The 18,252-nt window shown below is 47.6% G+C and overlaps 3 protein-coding genes across 3 annotated transcripts; all 3 read left to right on the top strand.

Annotated features, from left to right (window-relative positions):
- Window positions 1-3,635: 3,635 nt before the first annotated feature.
- On the top strand, window positions 3,636-4,749 carry LOC116609881. The gene is made up of 2 exons (XM_032370700.1): window positions 3,636-4,020; window positions 4,064-4,749. Exons 1-2 carry the CDS (start codon window positions 3,636-3,638, stop codon window positions 4,747-4,749), a joined length of 1,071 nt encoding a protein of 356 aa, XP_032226591.1.
- A 36-nt stretch (window positions 4,750-4,785) lies between these two features.
- Window positions 4,786-5,636, top strand: LOC116609873. The gene has a single exon (XM_032370691.2). It carries the CDS (start codon window positions 4,795-4,797, stop codon window positions 5,596-5,598), a length of 804 nt encoding a protein of 267 aa, XP_032226582.1. The 5' UTR covers window positions 4,786-4,794; the 3' UTR covers window positions 5,599-5,636.
- Window positions 5,637-5,882: 246 nt separating this feature from the next.
- Window positions 5,883-7,025, top strand: LOC116609882. Its single transcript, XM_032370701.2, has one exon. It carries the CDS (start codon window positions 5,883-5,885, stop codon window positions 7,023-7,025), a length of 1,143 nt encoding a protein of 380 aa, XP_032226592.2.
- The last annotated feature ends 11,227 nt before the right edge of the window (window positions 7,026-18,252 follow it).

Here is an 18,252-nt window from a genome sequence, read left to right as displayed (position 1 = left end):
TGGCGAAGAAGCCGAGAAAGTAGTTGTCGTCGAGAGTGCCACTAGCGATGAGGAAGAGGAGGAGGAGGAGGAGGAATAGTCTATGGAGTCTTATAACGAACTTGATGAGCCTCAGGCAACTTACGATGTGGTTGACACGTATAACGTTATGCATGTCGTGGGTCATTATGTGGAGGCGTTGGTCTTTGGAGTGATGGGAGAGTGGACTTGCGTAGTACCCCGTGGCCAAGATCGATGGAATCAGATGTTTTATAGGGCCAGAGATACCTTGAAGGACTATATGGAATTGGCATGGGAGGGTCTGCAAAAGCTGAGTGATAGACTAGGGCTTGCTGTGCAAGGTCATTGGAAATCTTACATTCAAGATTTGTTGGACTGTTTAACTCCCATGGATATTTTAACGATGCTCCGGAAGGTGGAGCTGCCTGGCTTGTTGCGGGGAAGAGAGGAAGAATTTTGGGGTTTGACCAGAGACATTGCGTGTCAAATTGTAGACCCTCTACCCGTTACCCCTCTTTCTTAGAAAAAGAGACATTTTGTTTGGTTATAAAACGTTTTATTAACCATTTGTATTAAATAACAGTTTTTAAATAAAATAAATGTTCTTTTTAAAAAAAGTGTCCCTTTATCTTCTCCCCCTCCTTTGACCCGTAGAAAAGTTTATGGTTCCTGTGTCCCTGTGTGGGGGTGCCGCCATCCATGATTCCATACTCCACCCGTCTCGGTAATTAAGTTCTCTCGTGGTTGTTGTTGTAATACCAGATTCCACCTCTTCTTCAGTGATGGTTATGGTTATCCATTTCTTTGGTCGCGGCGGTGGAAAAATTTCTCGTCGACAATGTGGGCATGTGGCATGTAGACTTTGGTTTTGCTGGGCCATGTACCACTAGTTTAGGCACCGGTGGTGTGCGGGTTGTTTGCAGCATTTAATTATTTCTATGACATCCTCTTCTTCTTTACAAATTAAGCATTCCATTTTTATTTTATGATTATTATTTTGAATTTTTTATTGCTTTGACGTTTTTGAATCTTGGTCTGACTGTGAAGTGATCCCGGCTAGTCGTCGTCTTTTATAGACCTTCGAGTAGGTCACGTGTATCGATGAGATCATCGGTAACGGAAAACGGAAGACGTCATGATGTCATGACTTATTTTTATACCCACCCCTCACCTCTTTTTTTTTTGCTTTTTTGTTATTATGGGTTAAAAGTGTTAAAGGGTAGAAAAAAGGTTGAAAATGGGAAATGAATGGTTTATTTTTTAGAATAAAGTATTTTTAGCTTACTAAAATTCAAGCTTTTTGATTGGATAAGAGTTCTATAAAAGAGGTGGCATTTTCACTCGCATTTCAGTTTGTTCTTGGCGAACTTCGCCATGGCTTATGATGATGGTAATGATGAGTGGCTTACCCAATTGTTAGAAGTGTTACCTGACCCTGAAGAAGAAGGAGAAGAAGGAGAAGAAGGAGAGAGTGGACGACTTCCTCCTGATTTTTTTCACGATGATCTCGCTGAGTCGGACTTACCTCAATTAAGTTCCTTTGACGAATTGTTTGACTACTATTGCACCCCAGAGGGGGAGGGTGAGGAGATTTTGTTTGAAGATCCTTTTTTGAACGAACCAGGGCCTTCCGGGTTGCAACAACAACAAGAAGAAGGTCGTGGGAAGAAACGCTCTTATGAAAGTGATGATGATGATGAGGAGGAGGAGGAGGAGGAGGAGGAGGAGGAGGAGGAGGAGGACGATGTTACGTATGATTTACGTCAACTGACTACTCGACATTCTACCAAAATGCGTACTGACTGTACCGATTACGAACTGTCGGTCGATCTACCTACTCGTGGTACTATCAAGGAAGCTTTGGAGGATGTGGAGCGAGTGCTACCGGGTCCTCGACGATAATCCATGCGGGGTGCAATAGCACGATTACGCACGCCTTACTCTCGATGCCCCTGCTCTCAAGAATCCCATTGCGTTACCGTTTATGCGCCGTCATCAACTCACCCCTCAACGCATTATGGGTGTCGTTGAGACCGTGGTGCAATCGAACGAACAGTTTGTGTTAGAAGGTAACTTCAATCTCCATGTCGTACGCGCGCACATGCCTTTTGGGGCTGGGAAACGGGGAAAGTCTAAGAAGAATTCCTCCACCCTGGATACGGGAGATTTAGAGACATGGCTTAAGGGAAAAAAGAGCATCACGCGCGTTAGGAATCACGACGAACTGTGCGCGGCTCGAGCACTCGTGATCGGAATGGCTCATCTCACTAAGGATCCTGACTATGTCAAGTTGTACAACCCAAAAGATGGTGGCGCTAGACTTCCCTTGCAGACGGAGCGCGCTCGAGCATTGCAACGCGATGCAGGAGTCCCTGAGGGTCCGTGTGGAGATCCAGCAATTTTAGCGCTATCTGGGTGATCGTGGCTTCGAGCTTAACGTGGTGTCGAGGGAACACTCGAACACAGTGATCTATTCTGGAAACTTACCTGCTCCCGAGTACAGGCTCTACTTCTACTACGCCAAGGGCGTAGGGGGTGATCGTGGCTTCGAGCTTAACGTGGTGTCGAGGGAACACGCGAACACGGTGATCTATTCTGGAAACTTACCTGCTCCCGAGTACAGGCTCTACTTCTACTACGCCAAGGGCCATTTCGATTATACCAATAGCATGCCAGGGATGCTTGGTCGCTGTTATTATTGTACGAGCTGTCAAAAGGGGTACGATCGAAGAAATCACAAGTGTAACAACCTGTGCTATGGGTGCGGTGAGCAAGAGTGTTCCCCCTTGGTGCCACCCGCCGAACAAGACCATCGTTGGGAGTGGCAGTATTGTGACGAGTGTCACCGGTACTTTCGCACGCAGACGTGTTTCGAGAACCACCGACGTGTCAAACCTCGAGGAGCCAAGAAGCGTGGTGGCTGTGGTGGTGAACCCCAGGACTCTTGTTCGTATTGCCAACGGTACCACAAGTGCGAGACGTGTGGTAAACGCGTCGATTTGATGGATCGGAAGGAAGGAGACCATGTGTGTGGAGAGTACAAGTGCTCCGTGTGCAAGGAAGTGGTTCCCCCCGACCATTTGTGTTGCGTGACGGTGGGTGACGATGCTCTCCCGAAGAAGAAGAACAGCCCTGACGATGATGATGACGATGACGATTCGATGCGTTTGATCATCTTTGATTTCGAGGCCATGTCTCTGGAAGCCAAGCACACTGTGAATTTTGTCGGGGTGCAAAAACTGTGTGAGACCTGCAAAGGGTGGTATATGGATCGCCTGGAGTGTGAGACGTGTGGATTCGCAAACCCGGTTTTACCACGGTACAAGCGTTTTGCGACTGGCTGTTCGATGGGAGTAATGCTACACGTGTTTGGCTCACAATTTCAAAGGTTACGATTCCTATTACATCCTCGAATACCTTTTTACGAATGGCTTTAAACCCGAAGTGATTTTCACCGGAGGAATGGTGATGTACCTGAACATCAAGTCGTTGCGGATCGACATGAAGTGCTCCCTGAACTTTCTGCAGATGCCTTTGAGCAAGCTCCCCAAAGCTTTTGGGTTTGATCACGTGACCCAAAAGGGAACGTTTCTCATTTTTTCAACACCCCCGAGCACCAAGACTACGTGGGTCCCATGCCCGACTTGAGGTATTACGACCTTCAAGGGATGAAAGAAGACGATGCCCGCACCCTACGTGCCTGGCACCAAGCCGAAGTGGCTCGTGGCGCCGTGTTTAACTTGCAAGAGGATCTCGCTTCCTACTGTCATCAGGACGTTGAGGTGCTCAAGAGAGCGGTACTCGCTTTCGACGAGCTCATCATGGCCGCTGCAGGTCTTCATCCGTTCCAGGTGGCCATCACCATTGCCTCGTTGTCTAGCCGTATCCTGCGCACCAAGTTTCTGGAGGAGAAGACTATTGGACTGATACCCACGCGCGGGTACCGTGGTCACGAAGTGCAATCTCTGAAAGCGTTGCAGTGGCTGAAGTACATCGAACATCTACCAACACGGTGTACCAGTACCACGGGTGTTTCTACCACGGTTTTATCACGTGTTTCCAGCCTCACACCGTCAACCCTTTGACGAACACCACGATGCAAGAGCTTCGCGAGCATACGCGCGCGGTGGAGTTGCGTCTCAAAGCCCAGGGCTACAACTACGGGTGTGGAAGTGCCAGTTTGACGCGCAACTGAACACGCACCCCGAACTGCGAGCTCTCGTGGGGGATGTCGAGCACGGAAAACCTCTTGAAGCTCGTGATGCTTTTTTGGGAGGAAGGACCAACGCGATTCGACTGCATTGCGAAGCCAACGTGGAGCAGGGCGAAGAGATTCACTATTATGACTTTACGACGTTGTACCCGTGGGTCAATGCCATGTGCGAGTACCCCGTGGGGCACCCCGACGCGATCCTTACCGAAAATTTCAAGGAACATCTTCACGCGTACAAGGGACTGATGAAGCTACGTGTTTTACCGCCTCACGACCTATTATTCCCCGTACTCCCTGTCCGCGTCAACGACAAGTTTATGTTCCCTCTGTGTCACCGGTGTGCCCAAAAGGAGGAGCAAGGCTCGTACACGCATTCGGACGAGGAGCGGGAGTTCACGGGAACGTGGGCCCACCCCGAGATTTACAAAGCTCTAGAGAAAGGCTATCGCGTGATCCGTGTGTACGAGGTGTGGCATTGGGAGCGCTGGGCACGGTTGTTTGAAGAGTACATCAAGACCTTTTTGAAGTACAAATAAGAAGCGTCGGCGTGGCCCAGCTGGTGCACCACCGACGCCGATAAGATGCAGTACGTCGACGATTACGAACGCCACCAAGGCATCCGTATGGATCCTAGCAAGATCGAGAAGAACCCAGGCCTCCGCTCCGTGGCAAAGATGGGACTGAATTGTATGTGGGAAAAGTTTGTTGAGCAGCCGAACCTCCAACGTACCGGGTACGTGGACGACCCCAAAGCCTACTTTGTTCTGCTGAACAACGACAGTATCGAGGTGAATGATGTGCTCATCGTGAACGACGACCTCATCCAAGTTCACTACAGGCTGGGGGAAAAGTTTCAAGAGTTGAAACCCCACACCAACGTGGTGATTGCAGCCTTCACCACGGCGTACGCACGCCTTAAGTTGTACGACGTGCTGGACGGGTTAGGGGAACGTTGTCTGTATCACGACACGGATAGCGTCATTTTCTTAAATCGCCCTGGAGAGTGGAAACCACCCCTCGGGGACTATCTAGGAGACCTGACGAGCGAGTTGGAGCCAGGAGACTTTATCGATCGTTATTCGTCCACGGGACCCAAGAGTTACGGGTACACCACGCAACAGGGTCATTCCACGTGTAGAGTGAAGGGACTTCACATCAACCTTCGTACGGCCGATATCGTGAACCAGACCAGCATGTTGGAACTCTTGCGCGTTGAAGGCACGGTGGCGGAAGAGCGTCACGTTACTCTCCCTTACACCATCCAGCGCAATGTGCACGACAGAACTCTACGCACGGTGCCGGCGCACAAGACATTTCGTGCCGTGTACAACAAACGCGTGCGACGGGACATGCGCACTTACCTTTATGGTTATTTTAAGTTGTAAAATTAAAGACCGTTAATAAAAAGCCTTCTTTTCTGTGGTGGTAGAATGTTTTTGTATATAAATAGGGTGAGGGGTGGTAGGGAAGGAATCACTTGTAGCATGGGTTGCTTTGGTGCGGATCCTCTTCAACCGCGTTTCGGTTGTCGTACGGTGTGGGAACGTTTACGGTATCTCTTTGCGTGTTGCGGGGTACGAATCGAAATTCATTCATTGCAACTCGATGGCGCCCCAGCCCCACCCCCTCCCACGCCCACCATCGTCCGTGCGCGAAAAAACCTAAGAGTATGAAGAAGAAGAAGACGACGATGACTCAGAAGACGATCGATCGTCTTCTACGCCCAATTTATTACGATCTGAATCATCCGGCAGTCTTGGGGGGAGTGGACAAATTAGTCCGAGTGGTACGTTCCAAAGGAGTACGTCGTGCCCAAGTGAATTCGTGGCTTCGGAGCCAGCCCACATACACGCTCCATAAACCGTACCGTCGTCGCTACCCACGCCAACGGGTGGTGGTGAATGGTATGGACGAACAATGGCAAGCGGATCTGTGTGACATGCAGGCGTTACGCTCGTACAATGACGGGTACAACTACTTTCTCACCGTGATTGACGTGTTGAGCAAGTACGCGTGGGTGGCCCCTTTCAAGGACAAGACGGTCAAACGGCTCGTCGAGGCGTTTGAGTCGATTTTCGAGGGTGGACGCCAGCCAGAAAAACTTCAAACGGATGATGGCACCGAGTTCAAGAATCGAATCTTCCAGGCGTTTCTCAAATCCAAAGGGATCCAACACTTTTCCACGCGAAGTGAATTGAAAGCTTCTGTGGTCGAACGATTCAATCGCACTCTCAAGACCTGGATGTGGCGATGGTTTACCCACAAGGAGACACGCCGTTACGTGGACATGTTACCGCAATTGGTGCACAATTACAATCACTCGTACCATCGTAGCATCCGACGTGCTCCTGCGGACGTGGTCACGTACGACGATGCTCAGGAGGTGTGGGCTATCTTGTACGGGAAGAAAAGACCGGGAGACCCAAAGAAGAAGAAGAAGAAGAGAGCCCCACCCAAATTTAACGTGGGGGATAGGGTGCGGATCAGTAAAGTCAAACACGTCTTTGCCAAAGGGTACTTTCCCAATTTGACCGAAGAAGTGTTTACGGTTGGACAGCGGTACTACAACACGAATCAAAAGAACTACGCGTACCGACTTTGCGAGTACGATGGAACGTGGTTAGAGGGCCGGTTTTGCGAACCCGAACTGCAACACGTCAGTCTCGACGAGCAACGGGATCTGTTCCGCATCGAACGGGTGATTAGGACACGGGGAAAGGGACGGAACGAAGAGTATTTCGTGCAATGGCGTGGATGGCCTGACAAGTACAACAGTTGGGTGTCTGCCCAACAAGTGCATAAAATCTTATGATCCACGTGGCCTGCACCCAGCTGTTTCGTGCACCATGACAGACCAACATCATTTCCACGTGACGTTACCCAGCAATGCCATTCAAGACGCCTTACCCGGCAATACCATTAACGATTTTTCCATACGCACGCCAAAGACACTGGATTTGCGTGAGGGGCAGTGGGAAGTGGCCCTGGTGTCGTTGATTTACCCTCACACGTGGACAAAGTTCCTACCACGAGATCATGATATCTGGATCTACCATCAAGTACCCGAAGCCAGTTGGCTCCAGGCTAACAAAGATAACCCTCAAGCACGCGTCCCCGACGAAAAAATTAATCACAAATGGACGTATATCAAACTGGACGACTTCAAAGTCCCGAAATGGCACGAAGTTGCCTTCAATCTCAAGAAGGCTATCGATCAATTCAACAAGGATCGAGCAACCGTGATACAGCAACTTGGCCAAAGGCACAAGGATGTGGACATGACGATAGCTACTACATCGAAAAAGACCACCATCAAGATCGGGGAGGACGTTCAACTCCTCCTACGTATACGAGTTGCCAAGGCTTTAGGATTCAAGCAATGGATTTCGGGGGAATGGGTCATGCAATTGCATCCTGATGATGGTATTCTCCCACCCGACTATCAGTTTGGCCAAGCTGAAATACATAAAGTTCTGTTGAGTTGGGTACCCTCAAGCTACGACGAACTGAGCCAATTCACAGGCTCCGGGGATTTCGTATTACCACTAGTTTGCCCCTTTGCCTCCAAGGAGACTGATATGGCCATCGAAGAACTACACCCCTTTCAAGACATGTACGTGTACTCGAACATGTCCGAGGGCAATCTCGTCATGGTGAGCAAGTACAATAATCTCCTACGAGTGCTGTCACCTGAAGGAAAACAATAATCTCCTAAGAGTGCTGTCGCCTGAAGGAAACTATGGTGAAGCTGTGGAGCGAAATTTTATCAATCCTTATTATTTCCCGATACGCACTCAGATGGTTAACATGATTCACTTCTATATAACCGACGATGAAGGAGAACCCATCTCATTTCAGTCTGGTGCAGTCGTGGGGACATTACACTTTCGACGCGTTCGATTCGCCTGACGATGACCGCCCCACGAGAGTATACTCTCACCTTATCTAGCTCAGACAGAGAAAAAGCAGCTTCCAGTGAGATTGGTGATTTCGTCGTACGTCCACCCCAAAGGATCGATTTACGCTACGGAAACTGGGAAGTGGGACTTTCCTCGATCATCTACCAACCCAGCTATGATATCGTTACGCCAGACGAACACGATATCTGGATCATGTGCAAACATCTAGACCACCAAATCTCGACCTCTATGACAAGTCCTTCAGCACCCGTACCCTACTTTCAATGGCACCGGCTTACCATACCACCTTCGACGATGAACAACTGGCCTCAATTGTCCAAAAACGTTCAACTAACCGTCAACGACTTTAACGCGTCCAGATACGATACAAGACAAGCATTACAGCAAAATTATCTGGATCTAGAGATGATACTGGATGAATACAACGAAAAGGTGCTATTCAAAGTGGGAAGAGGCAATCGAATGTTAATGCGCAAAAGATTGGGAGCAGGGCTTGGATATAGCAATGAAAGACTCTCCGATCCGGGAACCTTCTACCCCACACTGCTGAAAAACATCGTGATTCGAGGCATCCTACCCCCGGATTACCCCATCACTGAAAGAGAAACCTACAAAGCTCAACCACCGAATCCACCGGAGATCCCTGCAAGACCGCTGGCCCATTAGATTGTATTTGATTGCTCTTTTACTCAATGGCCAGACAATACGGACACTCGCATGTTCCCCACCAGTAGTCACCCTAAACCCTTCATTTTCCGCCAACCCTTTCAAAACATGTACGTGTGCTCGAACATCACCGAAGACAACTTCATCTTGGGGAGTAACGCCCGCAATGTGTTGCGCGTGATGGTGGCCCGAGGTGAACCTGGAGGAAGAGCTGTAGAACGGAATTTTGAACGTCCGTTCTATTTCCCTGTACGCCTACGGCTCATCGAGCAAATTCACATCTATATAAAGGAGGATACAGGCAGAACAGTGCCATTTTCATCGGGAAGCGTCAAGGTGACACTTCATTTTCGGCGTACATCATCATGAAGGGTCGAGGTATTCCCTTCAAGGACATCCTCAAGGAAGTGTTTGGTACAATTGGAAATGCTGCTGGCTATATGGTTAGCAACAGAGACCCAGCAACTCAAAAAAAGTATTTAGAAAAGACCCTAGCCTCTGGCAATGCCATTGGCGCTGCGATAGAAAAAGCCCAAAAGGGGAGTGGTTTCATGTATCTTTGTACCCCTCCACCCTTTATGGGACGTTTGGATCAGCGTGGTCTAGGAGATGGTGCATTCGAAGGCAGCCCCCTTGATCAACAAGGATCGGGAAATGGACGAGATCAAGCGTTCAGCGGATACCCAGTTGTCTTACAAACAGGGAGTGGCATCGGAGGTGCAGCATTCCAGACGGACGACTTGTACCCTACTGGTGTAGGGGGAGTCCAGCGTATTCACCAGACCATGGGACCCCCCATTGACATTCCTAATGGTATCCCCATCATTCATTCATCCTTTAAAAGCATCAAGCCGAGCACCAAGAAACAAGCACCTCAACTGGTGAAGTTCCTGCCCAAAACCGTTCCTATAGGAACAACCATTCAAATGGGTGGTGGTGGTGGTAGAAAGAGTACCCGTCCTCCACCTTCTCGCCGCCGTCGTCGTCGTAAAGTTACCCCATCGTACCCTTGTCCTCATCGTCCTCGCAGCCCTGATATTTTCGACTAGAAAAAAAAGATAAAAATCCTCATCGAACACGGAGCATTCTCAGTTAGCAGGTATCCTTGCCACGAAGAAGAGCTTTCTCACTCTATCATCATCATCATCACCATGAGTGTCTTTCCCGGGTCAAAACAAGTCGCCAATGCAGGGGTGAATTTGTTTACACTTCCTGCTACAGACATTCCGAGCGGTACCTACTGGGCCAAATTCCCATCAAAATCAGATTTGAACTGCAAAAACCACAACTTGCCCTCATGTCCCATGGTGGAAATGGGAAATTCAAATTTTCCAAGGGAGCAGTTCTTTGCCTGTACCACGTGACCCCCGCCGACTCTGTCAGGTTAAATCACGCCAAAAAAAAATGCTCAGACACAACTTGGCCAAGTACCCCTTAACCACGGCTGTAGTCAAAACCGAGCAGATTGAAACCGGAAAACGCTCCATACTGTTCAGGAACCTATTCAATGGACTCGTTCCTAAACGGATGATTTTTGGAATCGTCGAGGATGCCGCCTACAATGGATCATACACAAAGAACCCCTTCAATTTCCAGATGCCCCATCTGAGCTCTATCGAGGTCAAAGTGGATGGAAACGAAACACCCATCTCAAGTCTCTAAAATTTAGGTGGTGAAGCCATAGATTTGTACCACCTGCTGTTCGACAACTTGTGTGGTCCGTATCGCGTAAGAGGACTGAACATCTCACGTGAAGAATTCAAAAATGAGTTCGCCTTATTTCCCTTTGACTTCACAGCTGCTGCGAATGCCTCATCCGAGTACTTCCAGCCTCAGTATAAAGGAGTGGTAACGCTCGAATTAACCTTCAGTGAAGCCACCGACAGGGGCATCTGAGGGGGTTTTCCCCTCAGATGGTCTGCCTACCTTCATCCCTGAAGACGGAAACGGGTGCGCCGCATACATTGTGAATGTGGATCCTAGCAACAAACCGGGAAGCCATTGGTTAGCGGTCTACTTTACTCCACACCGATGCGAATGGTGGGATAGTTTTGGTTTCCCTCCACAAGCGTATGGACAGAACATGGTCGATTTTTGCGCCCTACGCCCCCGACTCGTGACGAATCCACAACGTCTCCAAGCTTTAAACTCTGCCGTGTGTGGACAGTACTGTCTGTTTTCTTATGGCACCCTTCTTGTGCCACACGAGGAACACCCAATGCCCGTGGCGGTGTCACACGTGGACGTCCCACAGCAAGCGCACGTGCACGCTACAGAATCGACGCCATGGTTTCTCAACCCCCCCCCCCACACACACACACACACCACCAGAAGGGGTTAGCCCCCTTTCCTCCTCCTTCTCTGCATCCTCATACTCTGCAGCTTCACCATTCCACACTATTCCCCGAGACTAGTTTGGGATACCCCTCGAGTTCCCATCACCCCCATCCCTATCAACCCTGTCACCCTTAGCACTCAGTCCACCCGTGAGTACACCTCGACTACAGCGACGTACCCCACCATCGTTTACACCACGATCCTCGATCTCGCGACGACGCAGTGACACACCCAAAAAACGGCGACGAATCTCGGTTCCCCGGCGACGAGCGGGCAGTGCCCTTGGGTGTCTCATTACAAAAAAGAAAACACCACCACGACGCACCAATTTGCTTGAAGCCTTCAGAGCTGCAGCTGGTACCCCTGCTGGAAGTAGTAGTAGTATCTCACTATCATCACCAGGGATGAGATCTTCGTTGGGCAGCATTGCTCCTCCTTCACGCACGTCCACACCTAGAAGCCGTTCAACCCTTAGAAGTCATGCAGGAAGTCGCATCCGTACCCCATCCACACCCACCACCACCTCGAGTCGTGCCTCTTCCCGTGGTAGTGCAAGAGGAACCAGAACAACCACGACCACAAAAAAGTGTGTTACCAGCAAGAGTCGCGGACGGAACGGAAGCAACACCACTAAGACCAAATGCGTCACAACCCGTCGTGTGGCCGGTCATGGAACAAATCAACAGGGTGGACAAGTCCCCTTTGGCAAATTCAATCCAGCATGGAGATCACTATGGATGTGAAGCCTATAAATAGCAAAGACCTTACATTCCTAATCTCATTTCGCCATGTCTAGCCGACTGAGAAGGAACGAGCGCTTCCTTGGAGTGCTCTCGCATACCAAAGGGAAAGCGCGACAACACTTCTGGCCAATGCTACACCCGAACAAATAAACACGTTGGGGAAAATTGCCAAGAACCTATTGAAAGGTAACCTCCCCATTTCCCAGACTCAAAAGAGAAAACTAAAGCCCCAACGACTACGCACCCTGGCTAACAAGAGAGTACCCAATGGTTCCCGAAAGCGCTCCGTCACAAGTCAACGTGGTGGATTTGCCGTACCCCTCTTACTAGGGTCCTTGGGTGCCACAGCAGCCGCACCCGTGTTGAAAAAAACTAATCAGCAAAATCTAAAGACTATAAATAGAGTCGACGTAAAAGTTCAACCTCTCAGTTGACTCAAGACATTCACCATGACCACAAAAAAAAGGAGGAGCCTACCGCATGGCCATGATCCCCGAATACATGCTCAACATGATCATGACCAAGGAAAACGTCACCATGGCCCCTCAATTCCGTATCATGGCACGGCTGGATGGGGAAATGCGAGCTATCTTGAATGACTCCTCGTTACCGTTAGATGCGCAAATACGTCTCTACAATCGAGTGTCAAACCAATACCTCAAATGGCTAAAACAAGTCAAAGACGGTGGTAACACCAACAGAAGAACAAGAATACCAGCTAAACCAACGCTTACCATTCCTTCACCACCAACGAAAACACCAAGCTCAGTACCACCACAAGCAAAAGTAGACGAGACCCCTCTGCTACCATCACCACCCACCAACACACCAAGGCCATCACGCATACCAAGACTTAAACGACGACGACTACAGACACCCACAAGAACAACGACACTTCCACCTATTCACTCTCCACCCCAAGACCAATAACCAGGAAGGCAACTCCCATGGGACCCTTTTTAAAAAAGCAAAAAAAGACAATGTGCTGTTATGTGCAACATTCTCTCTTTAATAACAATAAAATGTTTTTTTCACAAAAACCATAACGTGTTGTTCGTATGTTCTTTTTACACAGTAGTCTCAAAATGGTGTGGGGGTCTACTATACAATCTTTGTTTCTCCTTTAACCACAAACACATAGACTTCAGCTCTAGGGCAATGCATGGGAGTGGGCTCGGGTGATACCTACAAGTCTTAGCACTAATGTCCCATAAAAAGTCCATATGAGGTGTAATGGAGTCATAATATGCCTATAATGCTCGTATTTCGGGCAGCCATACAGTTCCAAATTAACGTGGGGGAATACCAAGCTCTTGCAGCACCTTGCGCTCACAGTCTCCTCCCTTGTACGCTACGACCCCACCGCTGACCAAATTGTCCTCGAAGAAAAACGAAAGGTTCAATCGGACATAAACCGCTACAAACAATTCATGAAAATTTACCCTGCCAACCACAAGGACCCCTTCTACATTGGGGTGATGTGCGATCGATGTAGCCACAAGGCCATCAGAAAAAGCGACAGTAAGAACAGACACGACATGGAACTCCCCCTCCTACTCCCCCCTTGCAACTCTTCCAAAAGGTCGCGTCATGATAGCGAAAACATTACCCACTGTGGATTCTGGCTGTGGCTACGAGAAGACAACGATGATTGCCATTGGACTGTCGAAAACGTCATCCCACCCCCTCCCCCTGAAGGACACGTTGAAAGAGAAATCTACGAATTGGGACGCGACGAGTACATGCGTAATCTTCGAGAATCGCTCACTCACCGAAACACGCCTCCCCCACTAGACTACGTGCAGGCCCATCGGCGGGCATGCCTGGCATGGTACTGGGACTGGGAACTCGATAACCAATACGATAACGACAACCCCCCACCACCACCCCCGGTAGGACACTCACTACGAGACGAGTACGAACGAGACCCACTCGCCTGGAATCCTAATCATCATGCTCATCACCGTAACATCAACAACATTGACTACGAAAGTGACAATAGCGATACGAGCATGCTCTTTGACCTCGATGGTGAAAGCGATGAAGAAGAAGAAGAGGTCAATCGAGACGCCCCCATACTACCCCCACTACCAGTCATCCAACTCAACCCTCCTCTAGCTCAACCCCTAGAACGGTCTCTCGGTGATTGCTACAGAGTCCTAATAAGAGCTCTAGAACAAGCGCTCCCACTGGTAGACAGGAACCCCCTCTCGGTCAACATCTCCGAACGCATCCTGAACGTCATTCGAAGAATGAACCTACAACGATTAAAGGGTATGCAAAAAACCTCACTGGCACCACGTGTCTTTGCTTCTCTACAATCCTTTGCCTACTTCAGGTACATGTTGCGGCACAGGGAAGAACTATACACTTTTGTACAAGCCGCTGAAGCCGAGAATAACAGGAATAGCTCATCGCAACCACCCCCCTACCAAAATCAGACTACTGCTTCTACTACTACCACCACCACCACAGGTAACCCAACACCACCCCAAAAACAGTCTGCTACCACAGGTAACACAACACCTTCACCAAGTCATAATGACCTAAGACTAATCTTCCACGTAGAAGGCAGACGCGAACTCGAAGTACCTGCCATTGACTTTTCGAACATTCTATGGGAACGCTAAGAACACTACGATAGATACTTGATAAATAACGTATTTTTTATGGACTCTTGTATCCATGTTGTTTCTTTTCATAAAATAGATTTTTACTCTAAATATGGTGTGGACTGTTTACGTCACTTCCGCCCTATCAAATCCCACTAATCACCACCCCTTCCCCTAAAGTCCAAAGTCCAAAGGTCAAGGGCCCAAGTCCAAATTCCACCCGTGACGTCACTTCCGCCCTGTCAAAACCACCAATCAGAGCACGCCATTCCCAACAACCAATCAGAACGCGCCACGACCGCGCGGCCGGGGGACTGGAATCCACCCTATAGATAGACTTACTTTACTACTTTAGAGTTGGGATTTTTCCTCGCGCGACCAGTTAAAAACGCGTCAACTCTAGGCTCCTCTGTTGTGAAAACGAGGTCGGTAACCCTATTTTTTATCACATGTTTTGAAAGCCCCTAACTTCAATATTGTTTATAATGCCAAGTTTTAAAAAATTCTGGGTTGTAGAACTATTTCAAGGGAATTACCTGAAGCCATCATCATTATCGTCGTTGTCGTCATCGTCATTATCATCATATTAATCATCAAAATACCACTTTTTACTCACATCCAGAACTTGATGATGGGAAACTACAGCTTTGCTATTAAGATCGTTTCTTCTCTAAACAACACCGTATATGAAGGATACAAGTTCGTTAAACCCATCAAGGTCTCCATGTACTACGATGTCAAAAAGCTCGTCAACGCTAACAGAAGAGTCGCAAGCGACGAAGTAGAGGCTGGTGATATTGACCCCGTACTGTATCTATGGGACAAGCAAAATAACACGTGGTAAGTTGCAATGCAGATATAACTGCAAAAAATATATCTAAAATGAGCATGTGATTTTTATCATGTACTGAATACCACATGGTGATCTCCGTATAATCAATTGTTCTTTGTTTTCATCATTAAGCTTCGGTTAGCTAGAGGTGAGAGATCCAACTTTTTCCACGTTTTATTATGTACTCCCGAGCACTATCAGCAACTCTTAATTACTTTGAACATGTCAAGGTCCTATATGAGAGATGATCATAAAGTTTACGCCATTTCATCAAGTCAGAGAGAGTTGATGATTTTGCCAAAACCAAATTTTTCCGGGCTATTTTCAGTTAAAAAATAGGACTGGATGAGATGCTGGGCGCCTTGTCTTATAACACGCACTTTTAATATGTAAGGATTTTGAGATTTTTATTTACTTTGTCTTCTTTTACGTTGGGATGGACGCGTCTCTCACTTGTCCAGAGCCCTGGTATCACGTGAACCGCACGATAAAACTGCAGACTGTCACCTGACCCAGTTTGCCTTCTTCTGGTCGTTTGAAGCCGACATTATAATGTTGGACAAGAAAACAACTGGTAATAAATAGTTGGCGCGATTTAGCATTCTTCGCAGGCAGAGTGTTTTTTAATTGGGCTCCCTGTGGTACTTTTCATGGAAGATAAGGGACTAAGGGCCCCCGCTCCTTCTTGATTACGCCACAGGAAGCCCTAGATAAAAAACCCTTTGATCAAACACTTTGTTTGTAGGTGCTTTGTTAATTTTTGTAACAGCTATCTTGTAGGTGCTATACTAACTAATGTATTTTTCTCGTAGTACACAGCTTCAACGGCGAAGTTCTGGTCAAACAAAAAGAGAAAGTAACTCTTCCAATCAAACGCTCGAAAGGGGCTCTGGGAGCTGTCAAAGTCATTATCGTGGTCATTATCAAACAACACGCAAAGACTTATCCGACCGGGTTCCGGTAAGGTGTCATTCGAATATGGCCAATGTAGTTCGAAAATTGTGTTGTACTTTGCAAATCGTCGTGTGGGGAGTGATCACGTGATCTGGGTATCTCCCTAGATGGTGCGACCGGTGGCGCGATCTTAGCCTTTCGTAACAAGACCTGCACTCTGATCGTCATACAATTGCAGATAAGTCGTATACGCATAAAGCAATAGGGGGCTCAATCGGAGTGCTCGTGATCGTCGTATTTATCATTGGCTGTTGGTACATGCGCAAAAGGAATGTAAGGTGAGATCCATCATCTCTCTTTTTTCTGCTTTCCTCCAGACCTTGAACGCCCTACATACGTACCAGGGCCGTAGCAAGGGCTGGGGCACTGTAGGCATGTGCCCCCCACCCTCAATATTTTAAAAAATTAAAAGGAAATGATCAGTAGGGGGCGTGGACCCCTAATATCGTAATGTTTCTGTATTGTCCTCTCCCCAATCTTACGTGGCCTGCAACGGCTCTGCGTACGTTTCATCTGGTTACTGCGCGTGCTTATTCTATAAATGTGGACTTTAAAAGCACACTAACATACACACATTGGCACCAGTCGGGCCAAGACGGGACGCTAGCACAGTCTATTACCCGTGCAGTTCGGCAGCCATGGACAGTTGTTTCGTCCTTATTAGGACTCGTCAGCATGTAATAGCCGGTTTGCCTCAGTTAAACTTCATCGGCACAAAAACTGCAGGGCGACTTCGACTCGAACGAAGTGCTTTAAACCTCAGCTTAGATCCATGTGGGATCTAGAGCTGCGACCGGGCTAGCGTGATGCCAATTGTGCGGATCACGCATGCGACCTTTGCTAGTCTAAAACTCCGTCGGATAGCCAAACTATCCTTGCGAGTATGTATACATAAATGTGGACTTTAAAAGCACACTAGCATACACACATTGGCACCAGTCGGGACAAGACGGGACGCTAGCACAGTCTATTACCCGTGCAGTTCGGCAACCATGGACAGCTGTTTCGTCCTTATTAGGACTCGTCAGCATGGCATAGCCGGTTATTCCTTATTCTATAATATCTCCTTTATCTATATGCTTTAGGAAGCGACACGCGGCTAAAGATATCCCACTAGAATATCGCGAGATGCAAGGAAAATCTATGAAAGACAATCAAACGTAAGAAAAGATCTTTCCAGTTCCAGTTCCAGTTAGATATTTCAACATTCGAAAGCAAGGTGAATATCACTTGTCATGGCTGATAAACAATGATTAAAGAACTTTTAAGTACTAAGTTAAATTGCACTTTTTACTTACTGAAACTGCAATAACACGGATAAATTTCACGATTATTCCGTACAAGTCTGGTCTCTCTGAAATTTGGCAATACAAGGTGTCGCCAGTTCCGCTTGTGGCTCGGTATTCGTGTGCCCCGCCCTTATGATAGAGATATCAACACTTCGTTAGTGTAGGGTTTTAACTGACACTGCCACACTTTATGCTCAGAACTATCATGTTTTCATATTTGTATGCTTAAATCTCGAATAAAATTTGGTAATAGTATAACATCTCAGTTCTTAAGTGTGGTAGTGCATAATTTCATTTCACGAAATATTTTGATATTTCAAAACAAACACGTTATAGTCACTAAGCTGGAACATGTACTTGGAGAAAGGTATATATATATATATCATAAAATAAGTATCAACTTTAGGATTTTAAGAGATAATCTAAAAATACAAGAAAAAAGAACCTAAAAAAGAAAATTTAGAGGTCTAGGCTTAATTCGGACGTCGTTCATTTCACGTGCCGTGTAACGCGATTTAGAACGAGTGCTGAAGGATGAATAGGGTCATGCTAATCGTTTCGCGCAAATTAGCGTTGGGATTTGGGAACCGCTTTGCTGATCAAGTAATTTCCACAGAAGAAAATTTGACTAAAAATTAGACTGTCAAAATTGACAGCGATTTAATACACGATAAACGAACGTAAAT

Source organism: Nematostella vectensis, chromosome 9 (assembly GCF_932526225.1).
Source record: "Nematostella vectensis chromosome 9, jaNemVect1.1, whole genome shotgun sequence".
Classification (NCBI taxonomy): Eukaryota; Metazoa; Cnidaria; class Anthozoa; order Actiniaria; family Edwardsiidae; genus Nematostella; species Nematostella vectensis.
Note: the sequence above shows the minus strand (reverse complement) of the source record. Positions and strands in the feature narration are given on the sequence as shown.

Coding starts and splice junctions, on each gene's coding strand:
- LOC116609881 (XM_032370700.1), top strand. CDS start 3,636: ATGCCCGACTTGAGGTATTACGACCTTCAAGGGATGAAAGAAGACGAT. Junction 4,021..4,063: donor TCTACCAACACGGTGTACCA/GTACCACGGGTG, acceptor ACGTGTTTCCAG/CCTCACACCGTCAACCCTTT.
- LOC116609873 (XM_032370691.2), top strand. CDS start 4,795: ATGCAGTACGTCGACGATTACGAACGCCACCAAGGCATCCGTATGGAT.
- LOC116609882 (XM_032370701.2), top strand. CDS start 5,883: ATGAAGAAGAAGAAGACGACGATGACTCAGAAGACGATCGATCGTCTT.